The following is a 12736-nucleotide window of genomic DNA, read 5'->3' on the forward strand; positions in this document are numbered from 1 at the left end:
ACGCGTGTGTGTGTGTGTGTCAGCCTAGCAACATTTTAAAGAGGCCCCAATCTTGGCGGTGTAGAGGAAATCGAAGCCTATGCAGCCTGAATGTATAAAGTTTTAGGTACGAACCGTTTAACGAGGCAGGCAAATGTATTGCCAGCTGCATATAATTCATTTGGACGGGAAATGACGACTCAATTTCGCCATCTGCTGGCCTTTGGGCTAAGGCTATAGCCAATGCAAGACTAAGTTCAGCGTGCTGCTGTAACTTTTGAATTAATTTATGTTACTTAACCTTTAACTACGCAAGTCAGTCAGTTAAGAACAAATTCGTATTTACAATGACGACCTACACCGACCAAACCTCGGACGACGCTGGGCCAATTGTGCGCCGCCCTATGGGACTCCCAATCACCGCCGGTTGCGATACAGCCTGGATTCGAACCAGGGTGTCTGTAGCGAACGCCTCTAGCACTGAGATGCAGTGCCTTAGATGGCTGCGCCACTCGGGAACTTAGTTCAGGGTTCCCAAACGTTGGTCCTGCCCCCGATTCAAATAATCAAAGTTATAGTGAGTTTGTTATTTGAATCAGCGGTGTTGCGTAAGGGTAAAATATATTTATACAGTCTACTTTTATAAATGACAAAGTGAACTTGGCAAAACTGTTTCGTTTGGCTAGTTTACTCACTTGAGGTTCGTCTACCTATCGGTTCACCTCCCACCACTAACTGTCAACAACAAGTTACCTGTGGACAGGTAAACAATAGTGCGCACTGAAACCCCCAGCTCACCTCTTCGACTGCCGAAACAGTGTTCCGACATTCACTCATTTTGGACTGAAAAATCGAGGTAGTCGGTGATACCAAGTCCTCGTTTGTCAGAGCAACAAAGTCCGAAATGCTGATATGCTCCGGCATGTTGCTCTCCAAGTAAAAAGTTCCAACTGAAGACATTTAAAAGGTCGTTAAAGTTTCAAACACGCATGTTTCCGCGGGAAATGCACTGGTTCTCCTTTGTGGAAAAGGTCAAATTACCCGCGACAGCATTCCCACGCTCACAACTATATTAGTGAAAGTTGATGGTTGTCCGATTTTTCTCACACTGCGGTGCAATTCGAGTGAGGTCCACTGCTGACTACAGTATGATAGCAGCACTAAAGATGACGTCACTTTCAAATGGCTTTAAGAAAAAACCTTCCAAATAAAAAGTCCGCATTTCAAAACATTGCAAAGTGGATAACTGTTTCAAAAGATATTACATTTTTGTCAATGTCGATTTTGTTGTGAATGCAAAAAAATGTACATCATTAAAAAAATACAATGTCGAGACTGGTATTGACAATATTGGGTTTATAGCGAAAAAACGTTTATTTGTGCAGATGTAAATGTGGGGTTGGGACGGTAGGGTCTGTAGAATCTACATTTGGTGTCATTTCATGGGATGCTGAAGAATACGCAGTGTTGCTAGTCTACACCCATTCCATAGGCCACAACGCAAATCACTTTTAATATGAAATACATATTGGCTTATAGTGAAAAATATATTATTTCTGTCGATGTAAAAGTGGGGTTGGGAGTTTAGAATACAGTGATCTGCATCATGGCCTATGGAATGGGTGTCGTAAAAGGCCAGCAACACTCCGTATTATTCAGAGCCCCATGAAATGACACCATATATACATTCTACAGACCTACTGAGTAATCCAAACCCCACTTTTACATCGGCACATAGAGTCGTTTTTTTCTCTCTCTATAAACCAATATGTAATTCATATGCAGTGTATTGCATTGCAGTGAATGAAGTGGGTGGAGTAAGGACTCACCAGCACTCTGTATTAAACCCATTGCCCAACAGAATAGACCAATTACATTTGTGTATACTTTATTGAGTAATTCCAATTACATATATTTGTATTTTATTAAAAGTGCATTTCTTTACATAGCCTTAGCTTTCAACATTGGTGTAAACTTTCAAAAGAAATGCTGGTGTATGTAATACAATATTAAATATAAAAGTACGTTAAATTATATATATTTTTTAAGTAGTTGCAATGCTGTGAAAAATAGTTGTACTGCACTGAAGTGAGAAAAAATGTAGCATGTCTTTGTCGGGCAACTCTTGTTTTGAAGGAGAAACAAATCCGCGTTTTGTGCTGCCAGCATAATATCCTGCTGCCAGGAGAACGGTAATCCATTGCTGGCTCTGTGCGTGCTATTAGGGAGGGAGTAATTCCATCATCACGTGGGAATGTTTGTGCTTTCTGGCATTCTGAATGAGACTCGTAAAGAATGGACCTGCAGTCTTCTGCCATCTCATTTCCCCTCAACTCCATGCAAACGCTAGTGTGCAGTGAAAACAGTGGACGACACAGATTAATAGGGCGTCACACTCAATAAATTCCAATGAAAGCGTGCTGGGTGGTATGCTAAAAGTGAATGGGGCAGGGTCAGGATTTAATAAGAAAGTTGATGCTCATTTACTGCATTTCATTACAATTTAAAAACTCGAAAATGCTATTTGGAGAGCAAGAAAATACAAGCAAAAATGACCCAGTTGTTGTAGCGTCATTCACCTCAATCAATCTACAAACACATAGCCTATTAGCTATACAATTAGCTGCTACACATTAGCTCAAATTAACTCAGCTCCGAGATCAAAAACTATAATTTAATACGTACAGAGTGATCCATTAACAGAACAAGTATTTTATTAACAAAAGGTAAACAAATACCTTTACATTTGTTTACCTTTACATAACTTTTTTGTTGTTGCAGTTTTACAGGTAATTTCCTGCAATTCTACAAATTATGCCATGTTAAAGGAACATTTAAAAAAAATGTCAACTTCATATTCATCATCTCCAGCACTACCTCAACATCAACATATGTGAAAATAGCGCGTTTCTATGTTCTGTAGTAAATAAGAGAGGAAGATAAGTGTTTCCAATGTCATCAACCAATTAGTAGACAATAGGCAATTAGTAGGTAATTCCTACACATAATTGGTTAAAATCCCACGATGCACACCAATTTCATTGGAAACACTTTATCTTCCTCTATTTTTTTCCCACAAAACATAGAAATGTGCCATTTTTACATATGTTGATGTTGGGGTGGTGCTGGAGATGATGAATATGAAGTAAAACAAATATATATTTACCTTTAATATGATATCTGAGTGAGAGTGACTACCAAAATCAATGGGGGCCCCCTGGAGGTCAGGGCCCCTGATCACATGCCCTGAGTGTGCCCAGTCGGTAATTTGTTCATGATTACTACAAGTTTCGATAGCTTGCTAGACTAACTAGAATAATTTTCCAATCTATTTTTTAAAACTATTTGAGTGACTGTTAGTGAGAGACACATAACAAAAAAACTGCTGATGCACAACCAAGTTTCGAAAATGCACTTTGTGCATTCTACTATTCTAACTCAACAGTAAGTTGAAACTCAGAGTTCTCCCACAAAAAAAAATGGTTTTTGTTTTTTGCTTTTTAAAAGTGAAAAAATGACAGCGGTGTCCTCATATGTCGCTATGGCCCTGTGTGAAAGCAAAGCAACATTTTACTTTTAAAGGTCAAACTAACTTTTTGCCTATATACCTATTAAGCACCTATTTCAATGCTTTCATTGGTGTATTTCACCAAATAAGTCTAATTATAGCTGTCATATTATATGGTAAACCTTGTCTCTTCACTGGAAAACCCTTTATCTCTGCCCCTCCAATTCCCTGCCGGTATAGGTATAGTATAACTCTGTTGGGCCCCAGTGCAGGTTATACGCTAGTAGTAAACCCCTATATAGCTGCCCTTGACATGAATGTTTCATCTTACATGTGTGTTTTGGAATATCCGACTCCTAATTCCAGCCATTATACAATCTGCCAACATTTGAAAAGAATGATATCAAAGCACTTTTCCAGAAGGAAGCTACGTTTCAGATGGAAAACCTTTGGGTGCAATATACTCCAGGTTTGCCTGTTTCCCAAGCCCATTGCAACCATATTGAGTATGGTTTGACCTCAAAATCACATTTGTTCATGTCCCCCCCATCCCCAGTGAATGTTGCACTCCTGCCTAACATCCAATTTGGACCTAACTTTTATTTAGCTATGAGAGTAAGACAAAGAAATGGGCAAAAGCCACCCACAACACCCCACATCAATCCCACCCCAACAACAAGTATACAGTATCAGATATCTATGTCTGACAAGTAATATGGAACTGCGGCTCGAAGTATTGTTTCTTCACCCTATATAATCTCTTCTCAGTGAATTTGGTGATGTTTTTTGTTTGTTTGGTTTATGTCCCATTATACATCCTGATATTTCCAGGTTCTGACCACTAGATGGTGCTGGGGTGTGGAGGGGGTTCATGGGGGGCTTTTAACCATTTCTTTGGATTCCTCATGTCTTACTCATTGTTAGAAAAAGTTTGGTCCAAATTATTTGAATATTAGATGAATCCTATAAATTCAAATGACCAATTTGGGTGCAATCAATTATCTTAATATCTCAGGGATCAAATTATATTTAAACAAAATAATGTTGCAGGAATGCTAATCTTATCTGTTTCTGACCATAGAAACAATATGTGATGGCGGGTGTCGAAAACCTCTTTCTTGTGCTTTTTGAGGTGGAACGGCTCTTTTGAAGTTGGCATCTCTCTCTCTCCTTCAGGCGCACTTTGGTGTCTGCTGTCGCTGCGCTCCACTTTCTGTAGTGTTATTCATAATCTTTGACTTTCTCCACAGAAATCTAGTCACCTGTTCTCTCACTTTGGTCCACTAGTTTTCACCAAGGCTTTGTCCTTAGCGAACTCAGTCAGGACAATAGGTCTCCACTAAGCAAAGTGAGAGAATGGAATAGGAAGGCTCGGAGTTGGAAAGTCTGTGATTATTTATAACTGTGTTTGTTTAGTCTTCAAAGTGAAGGCAATTCCCTTGCAGACAAAGTTCTGTAATCAGGAGTTAAATTAACACTGTAAAGAGTTAAATTAACAACCAGTGGCGTAAAATAACCAACTTTTGGTGTAAATAACCAGAGGTGAACCAAAACCATGCCCATTAATATCATATTTTCCCAATCTGTTATGGCATATGCAGTGCCTTCAGAAAGCATTCATACTTTTATTCCACATTTTGTTGTGTTACAGCCTGAATTCAAAATGGATTGAATACATTTTTTTCTCACCCATCTACACACATTACCTCATAATGACAAAGTGAAAACATGTTTTAAGAAATTTTAGCAAATTTATTGAAAATTAAATACAGAATTATCTGATTTACATAAGTATTCACATCTCTGAGTCAGTACATTGTAGACGCAACTTTTGCAGCAATTACAGCTGTTATAATTTATGGGTAAGTCTCTAAAAGATTTCCACACCTGGATTGTGCAACATTTGGCAGTTATTCTTATGAAAATTATTCAAGCTCTGTCAAATTCGTTGTTGAAAAAATGCTAGACAACCATTTTCAGGTCTTGCCATGGATTTTCAAGTACAGTTGAAGTCGGAAGTTTCCATACACTTAGTTTGGAGTCATTAAAACTGTTTTTCCAACCACTCCACAAATGTCTTGTTAAGAAACTATAGTTCTGGCAAGTCGTTTAGGAAATCTACTTTGTGCATGACACAAGTAATCTTTCCAACAATTGTTCACAGACAGATTATTTCAATTATAATTCACAATTCCAGTGGGTCAGAAATTTACATACACTTAGTTGACTGTGCCTTTAAACAGCTTGGAAAATTCCAGAAAATTATGTCATGGCTTTAGAAACTTCTGATAGGCGAATTGACATCATTTGAGTCAATTGGAGGTGTACCTCTGGATGTATTTCAAGGCCTACCTTCAAACTCACTGCCTCTTTGCTTGACATCATGGGGGGGGAATCAACCAAGACCTCAGAAGAAAAAAATTCTGGTTCATCCTTGGGAGCGTGTTCATCCTTGGGAGCAATTTCCAAACGTCTGAAGGTACCACGTTCATCTGTACAAACAATAGTACGCAAGTATAAACACCATGGGACCACGCAGCCGTCATACCGCTCAGGAAGGAGATGCATTCTGTCTCCTAGAGATGAACATACTTTGGTGCGAAAAGTGGAAATCAATCCCAGAACAACAGCAAAGGACCTTGTGAAGATGCTGAAGGAAACAGGTACAAAATTATCTATATCCACAGTAAAACAAGTCCTATAGCGACATAACCTGAAACGCCGCTCAGCAAGGAAGAAGCCACTGCTCCAAAACTGCCATAAAAAAGCCTGACTACGGTTTGCAACTGCACATGGGGACAAAGATCGTACTTTTTGAAGAAATGTCCTGTGGTCTGACGAAACAAAAATAGAACTGTTTGGCCATAATGACCATTGTTATGTTTGGAGGAAAAAGGGCGAGGCTTGCAAGCCGAAGAACACCATCCCAACCTTGAAGCACGGAGTTGGCAGCATCATGTTGTGGGGGTACTTTGCTGCAGGAGGGACTGGTGCACTTCAGAAAATAGATAGCATCATGAGGAGGGGAAATTATGTGGATATATTGAAGCAACATCTCAAGACATCAGTCAGGAAGTTAAAGCTTGTTCACAAATGGGTCTTCCATTCCAATGACCCTAAGCATACTTCCAAAGTTGTGGCAAAATGACAAAGTCAAGGTATTGGAGTGGCCATCACAAAGCCCTGACCTCCATCCTATAGAACATTTGTGGGCAGAACTGAGAAAGTGTGTGCAAGCAAGGAGGCCTACAAACTAGACTCAGTTACACTAGCTCTGCCAGGAGAAATGGGACAAAATTCACCCAACTTATTGTGGGAAGCTTGTGGAAGGCTACCCAAAACATTTGACCCAAGTTAAACAATTTAAAGGCAATGCTACCAAACACTAATTGAGTGCATGTCAACTTCTGACCCATTGAGAATGTGATGAAAGAAATGAAAGCTGAAATAAATCATTCTCTCTACTATTATTCTGACATTTCACATTCTTAAAATAAAGGTGTGATGCTAACTGACCCAAAACAGGGAATTTTTACTTGGATTAAATGTCAGGAATTGTGAAACTTGAGTTTAAATGTATTTGGCTAAGGTGTATGTAAACTTCCGACTTCAACTTTACACAGTACCAGTCAAACAACATTTTGGACACACTAACTAATTTAAGGGTTTTTCTTTATTCTTACTATTTTCTGCATTGTAAAATAATAGTGAAGACCTCAAAACTGTGAAATAACACATATAGAGTAATGTAGTAACCAAAAAAGTGTTAAACAAATCAAAACATATTTTATATGGGGGTTCTTCAAAATAGCCTTTGCCTTGATGACAGCTTTGCACACTCTTGTCATTCTCTCAACCAGCTTCACCTGGAATGTTTTTTCCAACAGTCTTGAATGAGTTCCCACATATGCTGAGCACTTGTCTGCTTTTCCTTCACTCTGCGGTCCAACTCATCCCGAACCACACAATTGGGTTGAGGTAAGGTGATTGTGGAGGCCAGGTCATCTGATGCAGTACTCTGTCACTCTCCTTCTTGGTCAAATAGCCTTTACACAGCCTTGTGTTGTGTTGGGTTACCTATTGCAGATTCAGACTTCCCAGCCTGGTGCAGGTCTACAATTTTGTTTCTGGTGTCCTTTGACAGCTCTTTGGTCTTGGCCATAGTGGAGTTTGGAGTGTGACTGTTTGAGGTTGTGGACAGGTGTCTTTTATACTGATAACAAGTTCAAACAGGTGCCATTAATACAGGTAACGAGTGGAGGACAGAGGAGCCTCTTAAAGAAGAAGTTACAGGTCTGCGAGAGACAGAAATCTTGCTTGTTTGTAGGTGACCAAATACTTATTTTCTACCATAATTTGCAAATAAATTCATTAAAAAAATCCTACAATGTGATTTTCTGGATTTTTTTTCTCATTTTGTCTGTCATAGTTGAAGTGTACCTATGATGAAAATGACAGGCCTCTCATCTTTTTAAGTGGGAGAACTTGCACAATTGGCGGCTGACTAAATACTTTTTTTGCCCCACTGTATATAATGTCGTCTTTGAATCTCAAAATCACTGTAATGTGGTTAACCTTTAAAAATAGGAAATACAAATGACTCTAATCTAAACGATCAAATGGAACCAGAGAGTGCCCTTGGATATGGGGAAAGGCCACACTTGCACTTGAATCATTCCCATGGTGAACGGCTAGGCCTGCTATGCTCTGAAACACCACACTATTGCAGAGACTTTGATATTACCGGCCGCAATTGATATGGTGAAAACAATGTGTGGGGAGGCAGAGGCACAGAAACACACATCAATACCTTTGTCGGATAACACTTTTAAACAAAGAATGTATCCTATTGCTAGCAATCAAGAGGAAACTCTGACTGAATGACTCAAAAACTCTTTATGCTCTCCAAATGGATGTTAGCTGTGAGGGCCAAGATGCCATGCATTGACTTTTGTTCGCTATACATGTCTGGGGATGCTATTCACGAGTACACATTGTTCTGTTTCACGATTTCCGAGCATGAAACGGCACAGAGGATTTTCCGTGGGATTGAATGGTGGGCTTTTGCATAGATGGGGCTCCATCTATGGTGGGAAGGCGGGCAGGCCTCTGCACTCTAGTTATGAATGTGTCTCCCTCTGGCATATGTACGCAGTGTATGATACGCGAGAGCAACTGGTGGCAAAAGAGCTGAGCACAGAACTCAGATATACTGCAGCAGGTAACTTCGATTGTTAACGACATCAATCCACATCCACTGTGCGCATGTATTTCCGCAAAACTATGTGGACATCATGAGATCAGAGCGTGACAATGTTTTATTTCACACCGAGGCTTGGTGGTTGAGGGGAGTGTTGCATTTTTTTTTTTTTTTGCATTGAGAGGAGACTTGGTTGACTTTCTGTGTAATTAAAAGTAAATGTAACAGACATATTTGGGAAACTGAATGAACTCAAGCATGCAAGGGAAATACAAAAACATTCTACAGCTGAGTGACTGATTCAGAGGAAAGAATTCTTATTGGAGTCTTTCAAAAGCGAACCATGCCCCCTTCCCTAGGCTGACAGAAAACAGCATCTAACAGAAAAAATAGCATCAGTAAGTGTCCCACACGAGTGATGACTGCTCACCTCCAATGCTTGGAAGAGGACTTTGGGGCCTACTTCCCAATCCGTTTGACTGTGATCCTGGCTCAGTTGACACGCCGGTGAGTAAAATTGAACAGCTGATCGAGCTGTCATGTGACCAAATGCATCAACAGCTCAATACGGAGGAGTTTTGGTTCCTGATTCAACGGGAATAAGTACCTTACCGTCTCCCTGTGAGCATTAATGCCGCATTCAAAACAACTAAGGACTCGGAACTCGGGATCTCCATCTTCCGACTTCATTGCGTTCAAGACAACTGGGAACTCTGAAAAAAACTGGCTCCGGGAAAACTTGTTTTGAACGGTCATCCATCTTGGAATTCCATCTAGGGAACTCTGGCCTCTTTCTAGAGCTCTAACTTGCCGAGATGAAGATGATTTGTACGAGTTTCCAGTTGTCTTGAAAGCACCATAAAACTTTGCCAGATCTTACCTGTGTGAAGCTGGATTCAGTGCTCTTGTCTGCATTAAAACCAAATACCGATACAGGTTGGATGTGACAGCAGAGATTGTCGACCACGCCCCCTGACTTTGAGAAACTCTGACGCGACATGCACCAAGCACACCCACCTCATTAGCGGTGGTGAGATAAGATACATGAAGTCAGACTAATTTGAAATGGACTGTCATAGCCCCACTTTAAAAGTATGTGATGGTGAGTTGTAATTCGTTTTGAATTGTTACATTTATATGCATTTTGTTTATATACGTTAAAAAGTTACACTTTAAATGCAAATGTTTAATATCATTCTTTTTCATAACAAACCAATGCGGACCGCTCACAGAAGGGGACCGCCAAGTGCTGGAGCGCGTAGCGTGGCCAAAAATCGTCTGTCCTCGGTTGCAGCACTCACTACCGAGTTCCAAACTGCCTCTGGAAGCAATGTCAGCACAATAAATGTTCGTCTGAAGCTTCGTGAAATGGGTTTCCATGGCAGAGAAGCCGCACACAAGCCTAAGATCACCATGGAGCAGTGGAAACTGGAGTTCTCTGGAGTGATGAATCACACTTAACCATCTGGCAGTCTGACGGACTAATCTGAGTTTGGCTGATGCCAGAAGAACGCTACCTGCCCGAATGCACAGTGCCAACTGTAAAGTTTGGTCGAGAAGGAATAATGGTCTGGGGCTGTTTTTCATGGTTCGGGACAGGCCCCTTAGTTCCAGTGAAGGGAAATCTTAGCGCTACAGCATACAATGACATTGTAGACTATTCTGTGCTTCAAACTTTGTTGCAACAGTTTGGCGAAGGCCCTTTCCTGTTTCAGCATGACAATGCCCCTGTGCACAAAGCGAGGTCCATGCAGAATCAGTTTGTCGAGATTGTTGTGGAAGAACTTGACTGGCCTGCATAGAACCATGACCTCAACCCCATCGAACACCTTTGGGAGGAATTGGAACGTCGACTGCGAGCCAGGCCTAATCGCCCAACATCAGTGCCTGACCTCACTCATGCTCTTGTGACTGAATGGAAGCAAGTTCCCCGCGGCAATATTCCAACATCTAGAGGAAAGCCTTCCCAGAAAAGTGGAGGCTGTTATGGCAGCAAACGGGGGACCAACTCCATATTAATGTCCATACTTTTGAAATGAGAAGTTTGACGAGCAGGTGTCCACATACTTTTGGTCATTTAGTGTGTGTTCTTACACCTGGACAACATGGGCCTGGTAGGCTCACAGGGATATTGTTATCCACAGTGCTCTACCAATAATACATTTGTTCAACTCCATACTTCTTGTCATTTCAACTTTAAAACTACGTTTTCTCTGCTGCAACAACAACAAAAATCTCTCTGCACCATGACGAAATGTGTAGAATTGCAGGACATTAGTTTGAAAACTGCAAAATGATCTCTCCGATGCCAAGAGATGGGCCTTTTAAAATGTTCCTTCCCAAGGTGCCAGACTTGGTTCGTCCCGATGGCATAGTAAAACTCCTTGTATGCTATGTTTTATCTATTTCGAGTTGTGTCCTGATTTTGAGGCGGTCCCTGATGAATTCTTTTATCATAAAAAAAAGGGGCCCCCGACCTCAAGAAATCTAAGAACCCCTGGCCTAAATAACATGCCCCATGTACTGGTGAGCATAACAAATTGGTTCGGTGACCCAATTAGCTACACTCTTGTTTTCCAAAATTATTTTCTGTGGCCTGTGTTGGCTCTGTGCGTTAGGGTTGATGTAATGCAGACATTTCAGAGACTCCCTGCCTGCCTATAACAATACCCTCCTTCAGTTACCAAGCAGGGCTACTGGATGAAGCAGGGCCTTTGTGTGCCTGCTGCTACGTTTGCTGGGGTCCTTTTTTTGAGACTAGGACTGAGCAAGCCGGTCTGTTCAGCCACACACACACACACACACACACACAGAACAGCCATATAGGACTATAGGAGAGAGAGAACACAGAGAGAGAGGGGGAGGGATAGGGTGAGAAAGGAGAGAGAAAAGTTTGTGTGTATGAGATAGAGAGAGTAAGTGAGTGTGTGTGAGAGTGATCGAGTTAGAGACTAGAAGAGAGAAAGGAGACCATTTAGAAAACACTTACAGAAGTTCATAGTCTTCTTTTGTGTTCATATCACTGTTACTTCAGGGAAAAGTTCATGTGGACTCTTTTCTTGAGAGAACAAAAAAAAAACGTCTGAGAATCAACTGAACTGGTGTCCATTTCAAGTATTTGTTTTAAAGCACTTACTGAGAATAGCTTCTAATATGGCACGGTACCAATAATGAGGTCTTAGTTTGACGTGAGTGTCTACCACTGTTTTGGTCTTAACATGTAAACCGTCTATGAGTATGACTCACTGTGTGCAGCATTCCTCTCCTGTTGGTGGTGTCACACTCAAACCTTTTTGTTGTTGTCTCCCCACCCTCCCAAATACTGTGACAGACATGACATCACGTGACTTGTCTTTCGCTCATGGTAGCATGGCAACACCTGCATGTTATGAATGGCGCTTAGAAGTTCAACTTATTAATGGATGTAGTAATAATCCGATTAAGTCGTGTCACTGTCAGTCACCGTCAGTCACTGTCTCAAGGAAATCAACACCCAACCTGAGTGAGTCTCGATCCTCACACACCTGACACTTTCAACGGTGGCTGCCAATGTCACTTTAAACCAGACAATGTTGATGTTTATAAATTAAATTACATCTAGATATCCCCTAGTAGCAGTCTGAAAGAAAGTCCCGTTTGGGTTGCGGCTAAAGTCTGGCTTGTGACAAAAAATATGTTTTGTTTTTTTAAATCACATTTTATTGGTCACATACACATATGTCACATGAAAATTCAAGGCTTTCGTTTAGGTTCAGAATTCAAAAAAAGTATGTCCATATTTGAGGACCCATCTTTCCGAGCATGTAGCAGAATTAAAGGCACATTCCTCAATTTACGGCTGTGAGTATCACATCTGGCCGTGATTGGGAGTCCCATAGGGCGGCGTACAATTGGCCCAGCATCATCTGGGTTCGGCCGGGGAAGGCCGTCATTGCAAATAAGAACTTGTTCTTAACTGACTTGCCTAGTTAAATAAAGGTTCAATTAAAAATACAATAAAATCACAGACTCAGCCTTTAAAGTGTGACCTGTGACAGGCCTGCGGGAAA

The 12736-nt window shown here is 40.9% G+C and overlaps 1 protein-coding gene across 2 annotated transcripts in view; it reads right to left on the reverse strand.

Moving 5' to 3' along the window:
• The window catches only part of LOC115138284 (arf-GAP with SH3 domain, ANK repeat and PH domain-containing protein 1-like), a 52081-nt gene extending 50956 nt beyond the window's left edge, over positions 1-1125 (reverse strand). For both annotated transcript variants that reach the window (XM_029674980.2, XM_029674979.2), the window contains exon 1: positions 778-1125. In XM_029674980.2, the coding sequence (XP_029530840.2) occupies positions 778-939 (162 nt within the window). In that variant the 5' untranslated portion in view covers positions 940-1125. The remainder of the gene's footprint in view (positions 1-777) is intronic.
• Positions 1126-12736: the final 11611 nt, after the last annotated feature.

Source organism: Oncorhynchus nerka, linkage group LG12, assembly GCF_034236695.1.
Source record: "Oncorhynchus nerka isolate Pitt River linkage group LG12, Oner_Uvic_2.0, whole genome shotgun sequence".
Taxonomy (NCBI): Eukaryota; Metazoa; Chordata; class Actinopteri; order Salmoniformes; family Salmonidae; genus Oncorhynchus; species Oncorhynchus nerka.